Genomic DNA, 26,007 nt, shown 5'->3' on the forward strand with positions numbered 1-26,007 from the left:
CCTCTCTGTCCCTCACCATCTCCTGGAGTTTCCTGACTGTAGTTCTATGAGAACCCCTGAGGGAGACTGGCTTGCTGCTGCTGCTGCTGCTGCTGGAGACTGGCCTAGGGGAGGTCAGTCAGCCCCAGAACCATGAGAGATAACAATAAAATGATTGATTGTTGTTTTAAGCCACAGTTGGGTGGTGATTTGTTCCACAGCAATAGGTAATACAAACAGACCCCATTTCAGAATAATGTTTCCAAAGGCTAAAATGTTGGGTTGGCCAAAAAGTTCATTTGTATTTTTTCTGGATACAAATGGAAAAACCAGAACAAACTTTTGGCCAATCCAGTAGCATATATAAGATTACAGAGGCATATTGAAAGATTAAAAACTCAATATATGATAATACATGTGCTTTTTATCAATGTATTAAATGAGATTTATGTTGCATATAATGACTGCTATAATTTCAATGTGTTGATGAATGTTTGGACATGTCCACCCAATGAAAATTTTCTGTGATATAAATGATATAAAGATATTGGCTACTTTTTTGATAAAGTCACAGGTACTTCTAATACTGTTGCCAAATGCAGCTTTTATTTATTATGGAAGGAAAAGCTAAATTTCAGTTACAGATGAGTGAAAAGAAAGGAATGGAGGTTTTTATTTATTTACTTCCCGTCCAAGTAATTTATTCCTCTTTCTCCCCCACACCCAACTGAGAACCATAGGAAGCTGATGCTTGTGAGAATCTCAGGAATTATAAACCAATCCTGCCTTTCCCGTATGTTGGAAGTGAGGGGTGTGACATTAAGTCTGATGACAAATTGAGATTATAATGGAGTCATCATAACTCAGGCATATAAAAATGGAGTGGGGTGACCATTTAGAATCTGCTCTCAGACATTCCCAAGTTCACCCCTGAGAACTTGAACTTGCTGTAAACTGTACCTATGCCAAGGACACCAGCCATTTTAAAAACATCTGCTAATTGCAACCTTGAGTCTCAAGGTTTTTCCCCTTATAACTGATTATGCAACCATTTCGGACCCCAACCAATCCATACTTAATAAGCACCCTTGCTTCTTGCCCATTCCAATTATGATTCTTAATAAGCCACTCTTCTAACTAACTGTAACCTTGCAGTTTTTGCCTTTATAAACCTCCTGCATTTTGTAGTTTGGTGGAACATGATTCAAACTTGAATCATGTGTCTTAAATCTGTGTCTCTTGGGCTGCAGTCCTAACAAACCCTGAATAAGCATCTTTAATTTCAGTCATGTTTCTATTTCTCAAATTTTGGTTAACAAGTCTTTGCTCAGTATGGGTGGCTGTTTGGGAGTGGTGTATTTTCCCAGGCCACTCCTCTGCTCCCCTTCTCTGGAGTTGTTTGTCTTCTACACTCCCTTTCATAGATCTGTCTGCAACTCTTTTTCCATGGCTTTGTCTTCTTCTGTGACCCTTATTAGTCTTGAAATTAAAGGAAGAGCTTTAAAATTAAGGCTGTGTGTATACTCACTTCTTGATCTTGCCCACAATTCCAGAATTCATTTCTCAGTTTTCTCCTTTACATGCTATGATTTTTCATGTGACCCCTCTACTTAAACAGATTGTGAACCCATGCATATCCCTACAACCTACCCCTAGAATGCTCTGTACATAAATCCTCCTCCATTTATCCAAATTAGTGTCTCCTCCATATGAGTCTGAGCACTGCTTGTAGAAGAATCATGTGGTCCCACTTCTAACCTAAAGACTACCTGGAGGCAGGTCTTAAGAACTTGCTTTGTGACAAGCTGCTCTGGGTGATCTAATGGCCCTAATGGTTTGAGAGCCCCAGATCTGAGCCCCGCTCTTGTCGAAGAAGGTCCATACAAATTGCAGTTTTTCACTGTAGCCTCTTCTTACTGTATACCCTCTTCTACTTACCATAGCCTCACCTGCCTCTGACATCCCCATTTTCAGAATTGTTATTTATCTTACCATGCCCTGCCTTCCTGATGGAAACTTTAGAGCAGGGAGGAAGAAGAGAATCAGTGGTGAGCACTAATCATGTGGCAGATACTCTGTGAGATCCAGTGAAGTAGATGTTATTGACCTTGTTTTACAAATAAGAATATTAAAGTTCAGAAAGTTGAACAACTGGTTCAGGGTCCCACAGTTACCAAACATGGAAATAAAGTTCCAGCCTTGATCATTTTTTTTTAAAGCCCCAAAGCCTCTTTTCTTCTCCTGACACAGATCCTATTCAACTGTACGTCAGGGTTAGCACTTTTCACGTGGTAAGTCCCAATGTATGTTCCTTTCCCCCGATAACCTGAACTTTCCCTAAAGCCTTTACAGATTTTTCCTCATTTTATGCACCCCTCCCCACCCAATTAATGTATGTCTTTCTAAAAGTCCTGCATTGGTTTCATCTCTTTTCTCTTCCTACTGACCTAATTTTTTTGACCTGTGTGCTAGATGCTCATATCCATCTCAGCTCAGATTTCTTTCTTGAGCATCAAGCCCATATACCCAGATGGCTAATGCCATAGGTATGAAAATTCAATAAGCTGGACTGTACTCCTTGATCCTACTCCTGTCTACAAACCATCTCAATCACTGTGGCAGATTCTAAGAAAGGGTTCATGTAACATCTCTTTCAGCCTCTGTCTATTGATCTCTCTAATGCAGAAACCAGAATACTCCTTCTCTTTAACTCTACCTCTAAACTCTTCAGAGCCCAGGGTTCAGTCCTGCACTCCTACCTTAGGTGTTCTTTGAGTTCAAAGGCATTCAGTAGCATATATCTGCTGACAAATCCAGAATCTATCTGTTAGACCTCTCTGCTGAGGTTCAGATATTTGTATATTGAATCTCATACCAGCAGTCTCTATGTGGGCATCCAAACAGCATCTCAAACTTAATGTGTCCAGCAGAGAACACTGAGATCTCTGCTGCCTGCAATGTCCACCTTCCACACTGTAGATGACTTACTGCTCTATCTGCTTTAGATCTCTGCTTGGAGATGCCTTTCTCCACCCATCCTATCTAAAATAGAGCCTGCATCATCCCTCTGGACTTCCCTGGTGGCTCAGATGATAGAGTCTGCTTGCAGTGTGGGAGACCTGAATTCAATCCCTGGATTGGGAAGACCGCTTTGAGAAGGGAATGGCTACCCACTCCAGTATACTTGCCTGAAGAATTTCATGGATAGAAGGGCCTGGCAGGCTACAGTCCATAGGGACACAAAAAGTCAGACACTATTCACTGCTGTATCTATGGTACCTAAAAGGGTTCCTGCATATAGAAGGGCAGGAAAAATTTCTCATTTTTAGATGCCCACTGCCTCTTTCACAGCATAGGCCACCAATACCTCTCACCTGGCTTTCTGCAAAAGCCTAAATGTTCTGCTTGTCGCCAGTTCCAATTATTTTTCAAACTGAAGCTGCTGTGCCCTTCCTAAAATGTACAGTTGTTCATCTGCTGTCTTCTTTACAGTTTTTGGGAGAATCTGTGTTCATCTGGACCCTTTATCTCAAGTGTCAGATCCTCAGGTTGCTCAGTAAAAAAGAAATCCTAGGGCATAAGGACCTAAGAAACTGTTGTCACTAAAGTGTGGGATGAGCTGGGATGCAGCTGGACTTCAAGAACAGAGGGGATGGGGGAATTCAAATACTCTCTCCTCCCCATCTCACGGTGATATTTCTGTTATCAATTTCATTCTCTCTCCTTGCACCCTGGTGTCTTTCACAAACAGGAAACACCTCTGTTAACAAGTTACAGGTTTTCCATCCCATTGTACAAATAGTGACGCTCCCTTTCATTTAGTTTAAAAATTTCAAGCCAGAACTCCCATTGGCCTGTTTGGGTCCTATACCTAATCCAGAAACAGTAACAGTGTTCAGGGGGTAGAGTAAAACACAGGTATTTTCTGTGGAAGCTCTTTGGTTGCAGTGTGGGGCTGAGGCCCAGTTCCCAAAAAAGGGTGGAGAAGTGCTAGCCAGACAAAACCCAGTAGGCTGACACAGTCCCTTGTTATTAGAGGAGAGGCAAACTCCTGGCACACTCCAAGACCCTGCCATGGCTGGCCCTGCTGCTTTTTCAGCTCAGCATGGGTCTTCCCCCTCCACCCCAGCTTTACTGAGATACTGTTGACTTACAACATCTGTGAGCTGAAGGTGGACAGTGTGCTGATTAGATACATGTATATAGTGTCAGACTTTATTTTGGGGGGCTCCAAAATCACTGCAGATGGTGATTGCAGCCATGAAATTAAAAGACGCTTACACCTTGGAAGGAAAGTTATGACCAACCTAGATAGCATATTAAAAGGCAGAGACATTACTTTGCCAACAAAGGTCCATCTAGTCAAGGCCATGGTTTTTCCAGTGGTCATGTATGGATGTGAGAGTTGGACTGTGAAGAAAGCTGAGTGCCGAAGAATTGATGCTTTTGAACTGTGGTGTTGGAGAAGACTCTTGAGAATACCTTGGACTGCAAGGAGATCCAATCAGTCCATTCTAAAGGAGATCAGTCCTGGGTGTTCTTTGGAAGGACTGATGCTGAAGCTGAAACTCCAATACTTTGGCTACCTCATGCGAAGAATTGACTCATTGGAAAAGACTGATGCTGGGAGGGATTGGGGCAGGAGGAGAAGGGGACGATGGAGGATGAGATGGCTGGATAGCATCACCGACTCGATGGACATGAGTTTGGGTGAACTCCGGGAGTTGGTGATGGATGGGGAGGCCTGGCATGCTGTGATTCATGGGGTCACAAAGAGTCGGACACGACTGAGCAACTAAACTGAACTGAACTGATATAAGGCAAATGATCACCATAATAAGGTTTGTTAACATCTTCTTCCTTTCACATATTTACAATTTTTTTTTTCACGTAGGTGGTGATAACATTTAAGATCTACTCTCTTAAAAACATCCAAGTATATAATACAGTATTGATAATTATATAATAGCATGCTGTGTGTTTGATCCCCTATCTTATTTATCTCGTAGCTGGGAAGCAGCATGAATCTCGATCTCTCAATCTGGCACCAGGCCTCCTGAGCTCTGCTTATGCCTCAAAGGTCCTGGCACATGTTAATCCCTGTATTTAGAATCTGTATCAATTAGTTCTCTAGGGAAAGAGAACCAATACGATGTATATGGAGAGAGATTTATTTTGAAGTGGTTAACTCATGCAGTTATGGGAACAGGCAAGTCCAAAATCTGGCAGGTTGGAAACCCAGGGGACAGTTACAATTCGAATTGGAGGCCACCTTCTGGCAGAATTTCTTCTTCCATGGGGGAAGTCCATCTTTTTATAATAAAGCCTTCAACTACCTTCTGTATTATGCAGGTTAATCTGTTTTATGCAAAGTCTACTGATTTAAATATTAGTTCCACCTAAAAAAATACCTTCACAGAAACACCTAGAATTATAATTGACCAGATCTGGATACTGTGGCCTAGACAAGTTGACACATAAAATTAACCTTCAGAGAATGTTTTCCCTCCAGCCTCCCAGCTTTTCTGACTGATTCCTATCTTTCAGATTTTAGCTTAGTCATACCTCCTTTGAGAGTCTTTTGTGACCAACGTTGGAGTAGGTACCTTTCTTTGGAACCCTACATATCAGCCTGTATTTATTAATATTACAGACTTACTATATTACAAATGCCAATTTTTGTGGTCTCTTCACTTGCACCAGGAGCAACTGCATGAACATCAAAATTATTCTCTCTTGGATCTTTATGACTTGCATTGTACCTGACATGTTAGGAATTGCTCAATAAATATTTATCAGATTAATGAATTCTATGTGCTTCAAATTTCTACCCTTATTGACTACATCTTTTTTCTCTTTCTTCCTTGTCTGTAACTAGATCTGTAACTTGACCTGGCATTACACTTTTGTCCTAAGGCTCTGAATTTTAGTGTGTTAATTTTTAAATAATTGTGCAATTAATTCAACAACACAGGCATGTAGTGTCACTAAGTTTAACACCTAGTTAGCAGAGAAGGCAATGGCACCCCACTCCAGTACTCTTGCCTGGAGAATCCCATGGATGGAGGAGCCTGGTGGGTTGCAGTCCATGGGGTTGCTGGGAGAGCGACTTCACTTTCACTTTTCACTTTTTACTTTCATGCATTGGAGAAGGAAATGGCAACCCACTCCAGTGTCCTTGCCTGGAGAATCCCAGGGACGGGGGAGCCTGGTGGGCTGCCGTCTATGGGGTTGCACAGAGTTGGACATGACTGAAGCGACTTAGCAGCAGCAGCAAAAGCAGCAGGAATAATTAGCTAAAACATGAACTATCAGATAGCAAGTATTATCAGTAACACCCATATGTAAGCCAAGATATGTATTGCAAAGTGAATTTGAGGGCATGTTTTATGCTTGCCCTGGCACCAAAATGCATAGTTACAATACTGCTGGGAGATCCACTCTACACAATCATTTCTGATGGCAACTCTAACAACTATATTCAGTAAGTGTGGGGATGATAAGGCATAGAATATACTCACACCAAGAAGTATGGAAAGGACAGATTATGGACCTGCCTTTCTGTATTTGTTCTGCTATTTGAAGCATTAGGATTTGAGGTTCAGCCAGAAAAGTTTGAAGAATTACTTCCTGGTGGTGAGATGCAAAGATCAAGGAAATATGCAAATAGGAGAAATGTGTCCACCAGGTCAGCTACCTCTAATGCCTTTACTTGTAGAATTTGCAGCCATATGGGTCTGCCACTGGGAGAGAGCATGTGAGCTACTGTAGACAGTCAGAGCTGTAAAGACCCCAAGTATTTTACCATGTCTCTGACATTGTACTAATACATCAGCCTAGAGTTTTAGCCATAAATATATTAGCACATGAAGTTCTTCAGTGCAGAAAATAAAAATTTTAGAGAGAGCTCCCTGTTTATGTAGCTTATAATATTCAGCACTTCAGATTTTGCTCCATCATATAACTGAATATTTCTTCCTATCCAAAGTCCTAGTCAGACTCAGAGTTGCTTATGGAGCTCAGAGTTTGATCATCAACCATACCATTGATGTTGATGTCTGTCTTTGCTTCTGTACTTCAAAGACATTAAGTCACATTTCTCAGACACCCACTGTTGCTACTGCTGCTGCTAAGTCACTTCAGTCATGTCCAACTCTGTGCAGCTCCATAGACGGCAGCCCACCAGGCTCCTCTGTCCCTGGGATTCTCCAGGGAAGAATACTGGAGTGGGTTGCCATTTCCTTCTCCTATGCATGCATGCATGCTAAGTCGCTTCAGTTATGTCCGATTCTGTGGAACCCATGGACACCAGCCCACCAGGCTTCTCTGTCCATGGAATTCTCTTGGCAAGAATACTGGAGTGGGTTGCCATTTCCTTCTCCTCAGAGGCCTGCAGCATATGCTAAGGAGTCAGGGTCATATTCTCCCAGAGGCTCAATTTACTGTCCATCTATGTGCTTCTCCCCAGGGCTGGCATTTGTGGAGGGGTGAAGGTCATGTGGACATCACAGGAAGGTCCCCCCTCTGCCACCTGTTAGCTATGTGGGGGTCTCAGACTCCTCATCTGTAGAGTGGGGAAAACAGCAATGGCCATATTGATTATAAAAGTTGTGCTTTTAATAATGAGTAAATAAAATAATAAAATGTGTGCTCTCTAGAACTTCAGAAGACCTTGTAACTGAGGGCCAGCAGTGTTATCATCCCTCCTTTGCTAATATAATCATGTTCCATCTCTTCTCTGCCACGTCCTCCAGATGTCCCCAATTTATCTAATGCAGAGTTTTCGTTTAAATGAATTAAGAGGCATTAACCCCTGAGGTTTCTATTTCAGCTGCAGAAAGAAAATATGATCAACAAGGAAGCCATCCTGGGATTCAGAGGATCAAGGGAAGTCTATAGATTTATTAGCACTTCAGTCTAGTGTCTTATAAATAGATTAAAAGCAGGCTAATCTGGTATCACTTTGTTTTTAGGTATGGGTGATAGGAAAAAAGTAAATTTGTTAGCTGAAGAAATCTTGAATGGATAGGGGCTTGAGTGGGAGGTGTAAAATGAAAAGGGGCGACTGCATGGTTCTAGGCCATCTGTGTGTTTCGAGGGAAGTTATCACTGAGAAATCGATAGAGTGAAAGGAAGACAATATGACACAAGATGCTGCTCTTGAAATCAAACCAAGTATTGGGTGTGTCAACCTCGGGAGAAGGGAAATGCCACAGCACTCCTCACATGATCGAATGTGTTTCCCATGGCTGCTTTAACAAGAACACAAGTTACTTTACCATTTCGGAAGTCACAAGTCTAAAAGGTGTCCACAGGGCTGCATTTCTTCTGAGGCTCTAGAAGACACTATGTCCTTGACTTTTCCAGCTTTAGAGGTCACCCACATCCCTTGGCTTGTTTCCCCTCTCATCCGTCTTCAAAGACAGCAGCAAAGCATCTTCAAATCTCTCTGACTCTGCTTCCACCATCACATCTTGTCTGACTCTGACTTTCCTGCTTCCTTCTTAACAAAGACTCTCGTGATTACAATATTGGGGGCCACCCAGTTAATACAAGATAATCTCCTTATTTCAAAATCTATGAGCATATGAGCAAAGTCACTTTTGCCCCATAAATTAAAATATTCATAGTTTCCAGGGATTAGAACATGGACTTCTTTGAGGTCATTACTCAATGTACCAGTTCAAGGATCAGATCAGATCAGATCAGATCAGTGGCTCAGTCGTGTCCGACTCTTTGCGACCCCATGAATTGCAGCACGCCAGGCCTCCCTGTCCATCACCAACTCCCGGAGTTCACTCAGACTCACGTCCATCGAGTCGGTGATGCCATCCAGCCATCTCATCTTCTGTCGTCCCCTTCTCTTCCTGCCCCCAATCCCTCCCAGCATCAGAGTCTTTTCCAATGAGTCAGCTCTTCGCATGAGGTGGCCAAAGTACTGGAGTTTCAAGGATAGGGAAGTTCTTTTTGTTCCCATGGTGATTTTGGGGTCAAATTGACATACAGCTAAACTGCTTCAACGATGGTCAGTGCTGTCATGGTTTGCATTTCTCCTTCAATTTCATGGAAAATACAAAGCCAAGTGAGTATTGGTCATATGCTGCTGCTGCTGCTGCTAAGTCACTCAGTCGTGTCTGACTCTTAGTGACCCAGTGGATTGCAGCCCACCAGGCTCCTCCATCCATGGGATTTTCCAGGCAAGAGTACTGGAGTGGGGTGCCATTGCCTTCTCCAATTGGTCATATATTCAGAGCCTATTTCATGGTCTGTATTTGGCACCAAGTCTTATTTTTAACGTAAGAAAACAATAGCAAAGAGTTGTTAGTTAATGTTGAGTTGTGTATAAGTATGCCTTGTTTTATTGTGCTTTTCTTTATTGTAGTTCAGAGTATTGCATTTTTTATAAGTTGAAGATTTGTAACAACTGCATTGAGCATCTATCGGTGCTACTTTATTCCTTTTAACAGCATTTGTTGACTTTATGTCTCTGTGTCACATTTTGGTAATTATTGCAATATTTCAAATGTTTTCATCACTTTTATATTTGTTTTGGTGATCTGTGATCAGTGATCTTTGATGTTACTGTTGTAATTATTTTAGGTGCTATGAATCATACCCCTTTAAGATGAGTGAACTTAACTGATAGGTGTGTATATTCTGACTGCTCCATTGAATCAGTATTCCCTCATCTCTCTCCAACTCCTCAGGCCTCTGTATTCCATTAGACACAAAGATCTTGAAATCAGGCCAGTTAATAACTCTATGGGGACTTCCCTGGTGGTCCAGTAGTTAAGAATCAGCCTTTCAATGCAGGGAACACAGGTTCAATTCCTGGTCAGGGAACTAAGATCCCACATGTCACAGGGCAACTAACCTCAAGTGCTACAACTAGAAAAGCCTGAACACCACAACTAAGACCTGACACAGCCAAATAAATAGACTAATAATAAAAAATAGTAAAATACTAAAAAACAAAACAAAACTCTAGACTGGCCTCTAAGTGTTCAAGTGAAGGGGAAGTCACATGTCTGTACTTTAGATCAAATGCTAGAGATGAGTAAGTTTAGTGAGGAATACAAGCCAAGAGGCTGAAAGCTAGGTCTCTTGCATCAAACAGACATGTTGTGAATGCAAATTTCTTGAAGCAAATTAAAAGTGCTAGTCCAGTGAACACATGAATGATAAGAAAGTGAAATAACCTTAATGTTGCTATAGAAAAAGTTTTAGTGGTCTGAAGAGAAGAGCAAATCAGCCATAATATTCCCTTAAGCCAAAGTCTAATCCAGAGCAAGGCCCTAACTCTTAATTCTATGAAGGATGAGAGAGGTGAGGAAGCTGCAGGATAGTTTGGAGCTGGCAGAGGTTGGTCTATGAGGCTTAAGAAGCCATTTCCATAACATAGAAGTGCAAGATGAAGCAGCAAGTGCTGATGTAGAAGCTGCAGCAAGTTATCCAGATCTAGCTAAGATAATTTGGAGAAGGAGATGGCATCCCACTCCAGTACTCTTGCCTGGAAAATCCCATGGATAGAGGAGCCTGGTGGGCTGCAGTCCATGGGGTTGCAAAGAGTCGGACACGACTGAGCGACTTCACTTTCACTTTTCACTTTCACTTTTCATGCACTGGAGAAGGAAATGGCAACCCACTCCAGTGTTCTTGCCTGGAGAATCCCAGAGACAGGGGAGCCTGGTGGGCTGCCGTCTATGGGGTTGCACAGAGTTGGACACGACTGAAGCGACTTAGCAGCAGCAGCAGCAGCTAAGATAATAAAGGTGACTACAAACAAAACAGATTTTCAGTGTAGATGAAACAACCTTATATTGAAAGAAGATACCATCTAGGACTTTCATAGCTAGACAGGAGAAGTCAATACCTAGCTTCAAAGCTTCAAAGGACAGTCGGACTCTCTTGTTAGGGGCTAATGTAGCTGGTGACTTGAAGTTGAAGCTAATGCTAATTTACCATTTTGGAAACCCTAGGGCCCTTAAGAGTTATGCTCAATCTATTCTACCTGTTCCCTAGGAATGGAACAACAAAACCTGCCAGCATATCTGTTTACAACATGGTTAGCTTAATATTTTAAGCCTACTATGGAGACTTACTGCTCAAAAAAAGGTTCCTCTCAAAATAGTTTTTATTACTGTTCATTGACAGTGCACCTTGTCAACCAAGAGCTCTGATGGAGAGGTAGAGTGAGATTAATGTTGTTTTCTGCATGCTAACACAACATCCATTCTGTAGCCCATGGTTCAAAGAGTAATTTCAACTTTCAAGTCTTCTTATTTAAGAAACATATTTCATAAGGCCATAGCTGGCTTAGACAGTGATTGCTCTGATGAATTTGGGAAAAGTCAGTTGAAAATCTGGAAAGAATTCACCATTCTAGATGCCATTAAGAACATTTATGATTCATGGGAAAAGGTCAAAATATCAACATCAATAAGAGTTTGGAAAGAGGTTGATTCCAGCCCTCATGGATGACTTGGAGGGTTAAGTTGAAGACGTGAGTGGAGGAAGTAATGGCATATGTGGTGACAATAGCAAGAGAACTAGAATTAGACGTGGAGCCTGAAGATGACTGAATTGTGGCAATCTCATGATAAAACTTTAAGGAATGAAGAGTTGCTTCTTATGAATGAGCAAAGAAAGTGGTTTCTTTTGAATTGTGGCAATCTCATGATAAAACTTTAAGGAATGAAGAGTTGCTTCTTATGAATGAGCAAAGAAAGTAGTTTCTTGGGATGGAAACAACTCCTGGTGAAGATACTGTGAAGACTATTGAAATGACACCAAATTATTTAGAATATTATATAAACTTAATTGATAAAGCAGTGGCAGAGTTTGAGAGGATCGACTTCAGACTGGGTAAAATTCTGTCAAACAGCACTGCATCCTATAGAGAAACCATTTGTGAAAGGAAGAGTCCATTGTTTTCTTATTTTAGGAAATTGCCACAGTCACCTCATTATCACTCACCCCAGTCTATAGCAACCACCATCCAGCAGCTATCAGCATGGAGGCAAGATCCTTTACTATTAAAAAGATTACAACTTGCTGAAGGCTCAGATGATGGTTAGCATTTTTTGACAATAAAGAATTTAATTAAGGAGTGTATTTTTTTAGACATAAAGTTATTGTACACTTAACGGACCACAGTGTAGTGTAAATATAACTTTTATGTGCACTGGGACATCAAAACATTCATGTGACTCTCTATATTGCAATATTTGTTTTAGTGGCAGTCTGGAACTGAATCCACAATATCTCTGAGGTATGCCTATAATGTTAGAACTTGAAGGGATCTGAGAGATCTTGTGATTCAGTCCTATTCATCTTATACATGAGGAGAATGAGGTAAAGAGAGACCAGAGAGACTTGGCAAGGTTATCGGCTAATTGGTAACACAAAATAGTAACACCTGCACCTACTTCCTAGTTATTATTTTTTTAGGCAAAACATTCTTTGACATAAATCACAGAAATACCTTTTTGGATCTACTTCTTTTAGAGTAATAAAAAGAAAAACAAAAATGAACAAATGGAACCTAATTAAACTGAAAAGCTTTTGCAGAGCAAAGGAAACCATAAATAAAACAAAAACCCCACAGAATGGGAGAAAATATTTGCAAATGATGCAACTGACAAGGGATTAAACACAGCTCAGTATCAAAAAGTAAGCAATCTAGTGTTTTCTCATTCCATCACTTGGGTTGTGAATTAAGCTTGGGAAGTCCTCTGGAATTAGTCACTGATTATCTGATCTTGTCATTCTCCTCCCTACCCCCACCCCGCCTCCCAGTTTACTTATAAACTGGGTAAACAGCATTGCTTACACTAAAGAAAAAGTAAAATCTCCATGTGGAGAAGGCAATGGCACCCCCACTCCAGTACTCTTGCCTGGAAAATCCCATGGATGGAGGAGCCTGGTAGGCTGCAGTCCATGTGGTCGCTAAGAGTCAGACACGACTGAGTGACTTCACTTTCACTTTTCACTTTCATGTATTGGAGAAGGAAATGGCAACCCACTCCAGTGTTCTTGCCTGGAGAATCCCAGGGACGGGGGAATCTGGTGGCCTGCTGTCTATGGGGTCGCACAGAGTCAGACACGACTGAAGTGACTTAACAGACTTAGTAAAATCTCCATGAAGTTCACTGATTTAGAATAACCACTGTTTACCAATGTAGCTGATTCATAGAGTGATAGAATAATAACAAATGGATTTAAATTTCAGGATGAAGAAATTTTTTTTGTGGTTTCAAAAATGTGGTCTAAGGAATATAGGTAAAATGAGTGTAGAGGAAAATATCTAGTTTCCTTGGGATTATTTTTTTTAATGCTTTTTTTACTTCAAAGTTTATAGAAAGGCATTTGTTAAAGGCCCACTGTGTATAAGATGTTGCCCTAAGTTCTGAGGAAAAAAAATAAGAAGGTTTTATTGAGACTTATTATTTACCATTTAAATTTGTCAAACACCTGGAAATACAGAGAAAAATAACTAAAATTTAAAACACAATAATCTTGAAATTGCAAAAGTAGGGCATTGAATGAGAATAATTGAATATGTGGCACATTAAAAAAATCCAAATTGCAGTTAAAAGTATATTTATAAACCTTTAAAATTTCTTGTGCAGGGAAACCCATTTCCCTGCTTCAGTTCAATTGCTTAATCTGCCAAAATTAGATTAGCCAAAGCACTAATGTGTGGTTGAAGTACGGAAATCCAAAATTTTGACAAATTTTAACACAGATGAGAAAAATAAGTACGAACCCTTGCACCTGCCTGAGACCTTTGCCGTTTGAGTCCATAGTTCTTATCCCGGTTTGCTGACCCCGCTTATTTTTCCTGCAGTATTTGTTAAAGCCGTTTCCCCTATGCAATAAATTGACCTGAAAGAGCAGGGCGGTTTGCTTTGGAAACCAAACCAACACTTTCAAGTCACTTGGTATCTTGTGATACAACTCATTGGTAACTGTTTTTTGGAGTATGGAAATATTTAGGAAAATTAGTAAAGTAGATATCACATGCATAATTTGACTCAGAGAGTCACTCACAGTTTTGCTTTTTGGCTTTGAAATCACTGAAAGGGGAAATAAACAGAAAGAGGAGAGAGGAGAAAATGGTGTAGGAATGGATGTTTCTGAGATGAGGTGGATGTTGGGCACATTAAGAGCCTTGGTTTCAGACCATAACTCCTACAACCTGCAGGTCTGAGGCTGTTGCAGAGGGCTGATTGATGGTAGTTGCCATCTTGGGATGACTGGCTCAGGCTTTGAGACTGACTGATCAGTGAACCAGTTTAGATATGGGCCCCTGGCTCAGAAATTGCACAAAGGACGATGGCAGCAGTGAGTAGAGTAAATCTGATGAGATGTCAGGATTCTCCGAAAACACTGGTCTTGGCTTTCTGTGCAGCCTTCAATTGTATACCAATGAATTCCACCTGGGGGAAACAAGAGATCATGGTAGAAGAATCCCTTAGAGGGTGCAACTGACCTGGCTTCAGATGCTTCAGATAACTAACAGGTTAAAAAAAGGAAAAAAATGTTCATCTGTACCATTTTTCTAGATGCCACATATAAGCGATATTATACGATATTTGTTTTTCTGAATTCACTCTGTACAACAGTGTCTAGGTCTATCTACATCTCAGCAAACAGCACTATTTCCTTCCTTTTTATGACATATATACATTACTATGTATAAAATAGATAACTGAGAACTGACTGTACAGCACAGGGAACTCTATACTCAGTGTACGATGATGATCTACACTGGAAGGATATTTTAAAAAGAGGGGAGATATATATATCTATATATCTATATATCTATATCTATCTATCTATCTATCTATCTATCTATCTATATATCTGATTCATTTTGCTGTCCGGCAGAAACTAATACAACATTGTAAAGCAACTATACTCCAATTAAAAAAAAAACAATAACAACAAAGGAAAACAAAGTGAAAGCTCTAGATCTATGAGAATACAATCATCTTGCCTTTTAAGAACTCCCACCTAAAGTTATTCTAGTTGGGTACATTACAATACAAAGCTTTGAAACTGTAAAACAAAATAGCTTTCAAACTCAGTTGACAAAAGCCATGCAATTGCCTTTCACTATGTAGAAGTTTCTGAAATGTTGGCTGTTTAGAGACTTCCTAATAATCATCGCTCAGTTTTACCCAGGTCATGAGCTACTCAAAGGGCTGAATCCACATAAGAGTTGTTTAAATGTGTAAGTGCTTCTTAGGAATGGAGGCATGTCCTTGACCTCATTTAATTTTCCCCCAGTTATAAGTAGTAATACATGTTCACTGTAGAAAATGTGGAAAATACACAGAAGTACAAAGTAAGTGACAGTACTGTCTAGTAACTCCCCCAGTTGTATGGGGGAGAACACCAAGAACATTTCTCTAAAGGGAGCAAAACATGACTCTTTGGAAATTTGAGAAAACAGCAGTCTTTTTCAATTGGGAGTAATTTTGCTCCCCAACCTAAGGACATTAGATAATGCCCAGAACCATTTTTTATTATTGAATTTTAAGAATGACTTATATATTTTGAAAATGAATCCTTTATCAGATATTCTTCCAGTTTTTTACTTTTCATTCTTCTAACAGAATATCTTTCTCATTAAAAAATTTGTTTTGGCTGCACTGCATGGCTTACCCCAATAAGGGATCAAACCCACACCCTCTGCATTGGAAGGCAAAGTCTTAACCACTAGACTGCCAGGGAAGTCCCCAGAAACATTTTTATTGTTACAACTTAGAAGATATTACTGGGATGAAGTGAGTATAAGCCAGCAATGTGCTAACCATTCTACAAAATAGCCCTATATAACAAAGAATTATCCTGTGAAAGTGTCAGTAGTGTTGACAAATTGTTGATAACATCATCAAAAGCCTAAGTTCCAATTGTATTTGTTTTGCATCAGAGTGAAATGTCAGACTTTCCATGTTGGAAAACTGTTCTTCCTACAACATTGTAATTATTCTAGGTCCTTGACCCAACCTAGAGATATATATTGTCAAGATTTTTCTGTATAAGCTTCCAGGCTTTTATGTGCAGAGTTTTTATGATAAGCTGACTAGAGGTCTACCTGTACACATTCAGGAAGAGAAGAGCAGTCACTGAAAGCTAATATTTCAGGGCTCTGGGGGTGGAGGGACCTGGCCCCTTTCCTCTTTGATAGGAAGGGGCTCTTGATTGGCACAGGTGAGAGACGGTACTTGGAATTCAGAGAGGGGATGAAGGTACATTGGTTGAACAAAGCTCAAGTAACCCTATTAAAACCAGCACCTCAGCAGACATTACCCCAGATTCTCTTCCTCTCTCTCAACTGACTCTGATTTCCTCTCATTTTTTCCTCCTCTTCCATTTTCATAAAGAATTTTAGAGTTTTGCTTTGTGGATTTTTATACATAAGTGGTATACTACACATACTGTTTTGCCCCTGACTTTTTTTCTGTCCAACAATTTCAAAAATATTTTTTCATGTTAACAGAGGGATCTGTTCATTCTAAGTATTGCATAGCAATCCATGAACTGAATATATCATAGTTTAACAGTTACCTATAGACATTTAGATAATTTCTGTTACTGTCCTATTAAACATAATGTTGCAATAACCTTGACACATGCTTTTTTGTGTTACATGTATTTCTCTGCAGTAGATTCCAAGAAATGAATTGCTTTGTAGAAAATTGAGCTCATTTAAAATTTTAACTGAAATTCACAAATTGTCTTTAAAAAGCCAAACCAATCTAAACTGTCATTAGAAAATGTATGAATTCCCATTTTCCTGTATAGTCACTAACCCTTGATATTACAAAACTCTTGTAATTTTTAGCAATCTGATGGGTTAAAAATAATATTTTTGTAATTTGAATTTCTTTGACATTTACTCTCAGGTTGAGCAGCTTTTCATGTTTTTAGGGTAAGTCATTTATATCTCCTCTTCTGAAAATTACCTTTATATCTCCTTTAACAATTTTGTTTCTTTTTGATTGTTGGTCTTTGAAAAATTAGTTTTTTAGAAGTTATTTATTCTAGGCAGATATTAATACTTTTTCTGTTATTTATTTCCAATTATTTTCACTCACTAAAGATGAGTTTAACCCTCATCTTTTTAATTTTGGGGTTATCATTCATTTCATAAATTTTAAAATATTGATATATTCAAATCTATCTATTATTTCCTTTATAATCTTGTCTTTTGGATGTTAAGGAGGCCTCCTTTCTTTTAAGCTTAAAATATGTCCTCCAATATTTTCTTCTAAAGTTTTCATCATTTGCATTTTTGTTTCTTTCTTTAACTCATGTGGACAAGGTTGGGTTTCTGGACATGAAACCTATGTGATTGCACAGAGCCCTACACTTAGAAGGAAATTATGTATTAATTTTTTGTGAGGATGTGAATGATGTGAATGAGGCAGTATATAGATTTCTTTAGGAATGCATGCTCTGGAATTAAACACTCACATTTGAATTAGACAGCACTGCTTAACTGTGTAACATCATGTAAATTTCTGCTCAGATTTCTCATCCTTAAATTGGGAATAGTGACAAGATCCAGCTCAAATCATTGTTTTATTGATGTGATGTAATCCAGGCAAAGCCCTTAGTAAAGCATCTAACATGTAGTAAATGCTCATTCAATGTTTGCTCTTATGTAAGTTTTCCTGTGTTCATTTTAATTAAAGATTTTTAAAGTGTCATGACTTACCTTTAATAAGGACCTCTTTTATACAGTACTGTCCAGGTTTTGTTCTGCATGTTCCAAAGTCCAAAAGACATCCATGAAAGGGGATTGAGAGGTTGCATTGTCTACAAATCACACCTCCAACAGCTCAAGTACAGAATAGGGAAAATAGAGATAGACATCAGAGAGGGAAAAAAAAAGAGAGAAAAGAATAATCCAAAAATAAAGTCGTGATTTTCAACTTTAAAAAGTAAACAATATTTTATAAATTGATTCTAATAACTCATATAAATTTAAAATATTTTATTTTTGGAATTTAATGGGGGGAATTTTATAACATATGCAACATTAAAGAAGTGAAAGCACTCTGAACTAATTAAAAATGAAGCCAGGTGGGCTAAACAACTTAGTTGGTTAAAATAAATTCAGGAACTCAGAGCCTAATTAAATTAAACCAAAGTTATTTAGCCAGAATATTTAATTTCAGCCATATATTCACTGTTAGGCCTTTGTTTCAATGTCTAAGGCTGTACATTATATGTAGTAGGTTCTCTTTGAGCATTTATTGCTTAATGTTTAGGTATTGTTGTTTAGTTGCTAAGTTGTATCCAACTCTTTTTCAACCCCATGGACTGTAGCCTGCCAGGCTCTTCTGTTCATGGGATTTCCCAGGCAAGAATTTTGGAGTGGGTTGCTGTTTCCTTCTCCAAGGGATCTTCCTGACCCAGAGATCGAACCCGGGTCTCTTGCACTGTAGGCAGCTTCTTTACCGTTGAGCCAAAAGGGAAGCCCTGTTTGCACATTGGTAGCTTCTAACTCAGGTTCTGTGGAGGCTGTGAAAATCTGTGTTCATTTTATTTTGGCTTAAAAGAGTTATTTATTTTCATTATGTGGAAGTAGCCCAGAGACTCTTGAACTTAGTCAACATAGGTGAGATTGGAAGACATTAACTTGAAGACCCCTTTTCAAATCTGACTATGCATCAGATTTACTTAAATGTTAAATGAACATTTAACATTAACAGTTAAAATGAACACAGATTTCCACAGCCTCCACAGCACCTAAGTTAGAATCTATAGGAGGTGGGGCCCAGGAATCTGTATTTTAGGTGCCCAGAAACAATGGAGGACTTGTGATTTGAATGAAGATGTCTGGACCGGTTTTTGAGAAGCACTGGTTCTACTGAATTCAGGAGCTGCCTTTGTAATAATCCCTGCAGGAAGCCTTGGCTTATGATAGAGAGCTCATTATCATTAAAAGAAAAAGCTCAGATTGTTAACGGATTCTTCAGAAATTGAACTAAAATTTGTCTTATGTTCATTGTTCCAATCTTTTAATATATGAAAACCATTGCCATTCCACTCCTATTCACTGATTAACTCCAAAGAAACATTTATGAAATATTTTGTGCAAAGTATTTTTAAAATAATCTTTTAAAAATATTTATTTATTTAGTGCGCCAGGCTTTAGTTGCAGCACGTGGAATCTTCAGTCTTCCTTGTGGCATGTGGGATATTTAGTTGCGCCATGCAAGCTCTTAGCTGCAGCATGTAAGACCTAGATTCCAGGGGTGGAACCTGAGCCCCCTGCATGGGGAGCTTGGAGTCTTAGCCACTGGACCACTGGGGAAGTCCTGTGCAATGTATTTTGTATTTCTGACATATTGGGAGTTGGAAGAGATCACTTTTAATAGAAATTAGTCTGGCTAATCAGAGAAGGCGATGGCACCCCATTCCAGTACTCTTGCCTGGAAAATCCCATGGATGGAGGAGCCTGGTAGGCTGCATGCAGTCCATGGAGTCTCTAGGAGTTGGACACGACTGAGTGACTTCATTTTCACTTTTCACTTTTCACTTTCATGCATTGGAGAAGGAAATGGCAACCCACTCCAGTGTTCTTGCCTGGAGAATCCCAGGGACGGGGGAGCCTGGTGGGCTGCCGTCTATGGGGTCTCACAGAGTTGGACACGACTGAAGCTACTTAGCAGCAGCAGCAGCAGTCTGGCTAATGAGGGTAATTAATCTCTGTTGACCACTCTCTCCAGTTTCAAACTCTTCTCAAGACATTTTGGTTTATTTGGTTCACATTAGTACTCTCCCTGAACATGACAAACTTTCAATCTATAATCAGTGATCAACCAGCAAATATTTTTAAAAGAACTTAGTTTCTGCCAAGGAGCCTGTTAAGCAATTTACATGCATTAGCCCAGTCATTTCCCACAACTAAATTTTCAGGCATGTACAGTTTTCTACATTTCCCACAAAAGGAAACTGAGGTCATAAAATTTTAAGTAGTTCACTCCAAAGGCAGAGACAGGAGTTAAAAAAGGTCTATTTGAATCCAAACCCCTTGTTTTGACCAAATACTCCATGTCACTGAAGCTGCCTACCTTTGTGTATCCCAAACCTTCTGATGTCACCTTCTTCTTGCTGGAGATTTTGATTCTTCTGAGATTCAGGATCAGTTACCTGCCCAGAGTACTAGAGCTGCTTGCTTCTTCAAGTCACGCCCAAGTGAATTTTCCTCCTGGACTCATGATTTCTCAATTTACAACTTGTCCTTAGAGATCCACTTCATGGCTCAGTGGCCCTGCATGCTGGGGAGCTTACATGATGCTGGATCTTTCTCCGTCACGCCCAAGGCCCCTGGCTTGTTTCCTGGATGAGATCTGTTCTAGTTTCTCTCTCTCCTTCCTTCTGATTCCACACCCAACATCGATAGCCCTCTTCCTAAAAACTTGGCCCTGATATTCTTTACTGTAACTGAAGACAATGCCTTAACTTTTAGGCTTTTTGTTGACTGTACTTGTTCCATTGCACGACTACTTATCAACATATTCACAGATCCCATATCCTTTCTTCCAGTCTGTTTTTGTCTGAAAATGTATTGTTGGTTTTATTAATATAACTACACATGATATATTCCAATTTGACAACTAAACTCAAAGTTTCAGGTTTTATATTAAATTAATAGTTTCCTCACATGATTAATTCTGAAGTATGCTACTTTATGACCTTATTGTGGGGAAAACCTAACAGGCTATATTTAATTATTTAAATGCATATTAAAAAAATATATATATGTAATTACTTAAACATTATAAATCACAATGATGGTGACCTTTTTAAAATAACCATCCTTGCTTCATGGGCACTCCTTACTTCAAAATTTCTCTCTATGCTGAATCCTCTTCTTTAACCCTCACATCTTTTCTATGTATCCAACAAAATTAATACAATCCCCTGACTGAATAATTTTTGTCATGATAACCAAAAGACAGGAAAGCTGTTCTCTTGAAAATTTTCACCTATTCCAGTGTCCCCTACACATTCTTTACAGAAGAGGAGTATAAAGACTTCAAATACAGCAGAGACCCTAGCAGTTTGAGTTTGCTCCTGTACTCTGCAAGGGATAATCAGAACTCTGTTGTGAACTGTATTTAGTAATGAGGGCAGTGTGGGAAGCAGAGACTACAAATGGGTGGTCCAGCAGCTAGACCTGGTTTGTTTAACTTGGGCCATATTTATAAAGGCTTCCTGCCTAGTTTGGTTAGTTCCAGTTTAATGATAGTAATAGCAACTTCTGGGCCACCATCTACCAACTCAGTGTACTCATATATAAAATGAGAAATAATAGCACTTAACTCTTAGGATTATGGCGTGGATTCAGTGCATTAATACAAATATTTATTTATTTTTTTAAATACAAATATTTAGAACAGTACCTGGCATATAGGAAGTGCTGAATAAATGTTAGCTCTGGGTTTGATCCCTGGCTTGGGAAGATCTCCTGGAGAAGGGAAAGGCTACCCACTTCAGTATTCTGGCCTGGAGAATTCCATGGACTGTATTACAGTCCAGGGGGTCGCAAAGAGTCGGACCCAACTGAGCGACTTTCACTTTCTTATTATTAAGGGTTTACTTAAGCTTTGCTATAAACATCTTAAATACTTTAAGATCACCCCCCACTTATAATTCTGCAGTTTCTTGAGTAATTTTTCCTCTTTTTGATTTATGTGTTCTTAATGACTTACCACCTAAGAGGCAGAAAAAGATAAAAGCACCATTGAAGACAGTCCTCATTCTAAGATTTCTAGCCAAAAAGAAGATGGAAGGAAAGACATGTACCACCATTAAATCTTTCCTGGGGAAGCAATAAAGTTGTACATTTGTTAGCTATTATAAAATGGGAAATGACTAAAGTTCATTTATTTCATTAAGAAGGTATAAATAAATTCACTTGTAAAGGAAAAATAATGTATTTGTCAAAAATTCACTGTAAACTTCTCCTAGTTTCAGAACATTTTAAGCGTCTTTTTCTTATCAAATGCCATTCCCACCATCAATAATCTCCCTGAATTGCAAAACTAGGAAATGAAGTAGATAATGTTTCTAGAATAATATCCTGTTAAAAATACTTTTAACTATTAGCCAAACATTTTTATATATGCTTCTTCACAAATTAATGTTTTCATTGCAAATGATCATATTTATAAGGAAACATGATAGTTAACAATAGTTAACATTTATTAAAATGAAGGGAAAGAAATTGTCAGGTTGGCTAAAATATAACATTTCAGTTATGTATGACTTACCTGCCTTCTTTATTAATATGTTGTGGAAATTTTCTAGGTCTTAATGTCTTTAAAGGATAAGAAGAAAAATTTCTGATGTAATAGTTTGTTATAACTGAAACCAGTGAGGCAGGTCTCTGATCCTCTAGATTCTAAACAGTTTAAACAGTAAAAATTAACCAAGTAGACAGACATAAAAATTTTCACCTGAATTGTCTGATCTATATGGAACTTAACATAATAAAACTAAGTCAGGTACCAGTTAAACAAATTAACTATAAATTTGGCTAATAATTTCTAAGTTCCCTATGCTACAGATTAATTAGTTCATGTACACATAGCCATATGGGCATTTTTATCTGTTCATTACATAAAGTACTTGATCTTGATATTAAAAAAAAATACCGTATAATCTTTACAGTGGAACTTGATACATTCAGAAAGCATTTTGGTTTTTAGAAATGTTTATTTATGAATTAATATATAGTTCTAAATTAGTACATTCTTCTTGAAGCAGATTATAATATGAAGACTGTTGAAATCACTTTGGAACATGTTCCCACCAAATTGAGTGTCTACCCCAAATGTAACCATATTAAATATGTTGAGTGTCTTTTTTATTCTGAGCATTTTTATACTGCATCTGTAATTTGGGAATATGTATAATATTCAGTTCAGTTCAGTTTAGTTGCTCAGTCGTGTCTGACTCTTTGCAACTCCATGAATCGCAGCACGCCTGGCCTTCCTGTCCATCACCAATTCCCAGAGTTCACTCAGACTCATGTCCATTGAGTCAGTGATGCCATCCAGCCATCTCATCCTTTGTCATCCCCTTCTCCTCCTGCCCCCAATCCCTCCCAGCATCAGAGTCTTTTCCAATGAGTCAACTCTTCGCATGAGGTGGCCAAAGTACTGGAGCTTCAGCTTTAGCATCATTCCTTCCAAAGAAATCCCAGGGCTGATCTCCTTCAGAATGGACTGGTTGGACCTCCTTGCAGTCCAAGGGACTCTCAAGAGTCTTCTCCAACACCACAGTTCAAAATTGCTTTTTGTAAAAATAGTATCATATACTACATATAATTTTTCCCTTTGTATTTCACTCAAAAGTATGTTTAAAATCTTTTGAGGTCAGTCTTTAAAACTACTTCTTTGTTTTTTTCATTGCTATATAATATTTTTGATATGGATATACTATATTTATTTAGCCATTTCCGGGTTGATTGAGCTTCCCTGGTGGCTCAGACAGTAAAGAATCCACCTGCAATGTGGGAGACCTGGGTTCAATCGCTGGGTTGGGAAGATCCCCTGGAGAAGGAATCAACTACCCATTCCACTATTCTGGCCTGGAGAATTTCATGGACTGTATAGTCCATGGGGTCACACAGAGTCAGATATGACTGAGTGACTTTCTCTTTTGCTTTCACTTTTCCTGGTTAATGAAACATCAGTTCAGTTCAGTCGCTCAGGTATGTCCAATTCTTAGCAACCCATTGAACTGCAGCAAGCCAAGCCTCCCTGTCCATCACCAACTCTTGGAGTCCACCCAAACCCATGTCCATTGAGTCGGTGATGCCATTCAACCATCTCATCCTCTGTCGTCGCCTTCTCCTCCCCTCAATCTTTCCCAGCATCAGGGTCTTTTCAAATGAGTCAGCTCTTCGCATGAAGTGGCCAAAGTATTGGGGTTTCAGCTTCAACACCAGTCCTTTCAATGAACACCCAGGACTTATCTCCTTTAGGATGGACCGATTTGATCTCCTTGCAGTCCAAGGTATGATCAATAGTCTTCTCCAACACCACAGATCAAAAGCATCAATTCTTTGGTGCTCAGCTTTCTTTATAGTCCAACTCTCACATCCATACATGACCACTGGAAAAACCATAGCCTTGACTAGACGGACCTTTGTTGGCAAAGTAATGTCTCTGCTTTTTAATAATGGCTCTGCTTTTTTAAGTTTTTAAAGTTAATGGGTTGATCATAACTTTCCTTCCAAGGAATAAGCGTCTTTAAATTTCATGGCTACAGTCACCATCTGCAGTGATTTTAGAGCCCAGAAAAATAAAGTCAGCCACTGTTTCCACTGTTTTCCCATCTATTTGCCATGAAATGATGGGACTGGATGCCATGATCTTAGTTTTCTGAATGTTGAGCTTTAAGCCAGCTTTTTCACTCTTCTCTTTCACTTTCATCAAGAGGCTCTTTAGTTCTTCTTCGCTTTCTGCCATAAGAGTAGTGTCATCTGCATATCTGAGGTTATTGATATTTCTCCCGGCAATCTTGATTCCAGCTTGTGCTTCTTCCAGCCCAGCGTTTCTCATGATGTACTCTGCATAGAAGTTAAATAAGCCGGGTGACAATATACAGCCTTGAAGTACTCCTTTTCCTATTTGGAACCAGTCTGTTGTTCCATGGCCAGTTCTAACTGTTGCTTCCTGACCTGCATACAGGTTTCTCAAGAGGCAGGTCAGGTGGTCTGGTATTCCCATCTCTTTTAGAATTTTCCACAGTTTATTGTGATCCACACAGTCAAAGGCTTTGGCATAGTCAGTAAAGCAGAAATAGATGTTTTTCTGGAACTCTCTTGCTTTTTCCATGATCCAGCAGATGTTGGCAATTTGATCTCTGGTTCCTCTGCCTTTTCTAAAACCAGCTTGAACATTAGGAAGTTCATGGTTCACATATTGCTGAAGCCTGGCTTGGAGAATTTTGAGGATTACTTTACTAGCGTGTGAGATGAGTGCAATTGTGTGGTAGTTTGAGTATTCTTTGGCATTGCCTTTCTTTGGGATTAGAATGAAAACTGACCTTTTCCAGTCCTGTGGCCACTGCTGAGTTTTCCAGATTTGCTGGCATATTGAGTGCAGCACTTTCACAGCATCATTTTTCAGGATTTGAAATAGCTCAACTGGAATTCCACATAAGCTCTTGTTTTGTTTTGTTTCAATGACAAACAGTTTTACAATGTGTGTATATGTCCTTGGGCACTTATGCAAGTAGTTTTTCCAAGACTGATTCTGAGAAGTGGAATTACTCAGGGTGTGTTTGTGTAATGTTTTAATGTGCTGTGCTTAGTCGCTCAGTTGTGTCCACCTCCTTACATCCCCTTGGACTGCACCCTGCCAGGCTCCTCTGTCCATGGGGATTCTCCAGGCAAGAATACTGGAATAGGTTGCCATGCCTTGCACTAGGGGATTTTCCCAACCCATGGATGGAACCCAGGTCTCCTGCATTGCAGGTGAATTCTTTACCAACTGAGCCACCAGGGAAGCCCAATAAATACCATCAAATTGCCCCTGAAAGTGACTATCGATCTTCTTACCACCAGCAGAGTTTGAGTACCTTTTTCCCTCATTAATAATGAGTCAAAGATTTGCAATATAATGTTAATTAGTAGCTAAAAATCTAAAATAACAGTATACTTTAGCCTATCAATTGGACAAAGATGAAAAAGTTATTGACAAAGGGTATTTTGAAATATGCACTTTTAATTACAGTGTCAGGAAATGTAAATTAATGTATGGGTGTGTGGGTGTGGGGTATGTGTGCGTTAGTATCTACATGCTATTAGTACATTTACTCATATGCATACATTAGTGTATTAGTACATATGGTCTACTAGTACATTTACACATAAAAACGCAATAAATACTTTGTATTACATCATATATAGTATAGATTTATCAGTTCAGTTCAGTTGCTCAGTTGTGTCTGACTCTTTGCGACCCCATGGACAGCAGCACGCCAGGC

General features: G+C 39.2%; 1 protein-coding gene across 1 annotated transcript; it reads right to left on the reverse strand.

The window, feature by feature from the left end:
- Positions 1–13,568: 13,568 nt before the first annotated feature.
- C8H9orf57 (chromosome 8 C9orf57 homolog) lies at positions 13,569–22,385 on the reverse strand. The gene is made up of 4 exons (NM_001435373.1): positions 22,281–22,385; positions 21,720–21,829; positions 17,711–17,833; positions 13,569–14,420 (listed from the first exon to the last, which is right to left on the reverse strand). The coding sequence occupies exons 2-4, from the start codon at positions 21,817–21,819 to the stop codon at positions 14,296–14,298; spliced, it is 348 nt and encodes a 115-aa protein (NP_001422302.1). The 5' UTR covers positions 21,820–21,829; positions 22,281–22,385; the 3' UTR covers positions 13,569–14,295.
- Positions 22,386–26,007: the final 3,622 nt, after the last annotated feature.

The sequence above is a fragment of the Bos taurus genome, chromosome 8 (genome assembly GCF_002263795.3).
Source record: "Bos taurus isolate L1 Dominette 01449 registration number 42190680 breed Hereford chromosome 8, ARS-UCD2.0, whole genome shotgun sequence".
NCBI lineage: Eukaryota > Metazoa > Chordata > Mammalia > Artiodactyla > Bovidae > Bos > Bos taurus.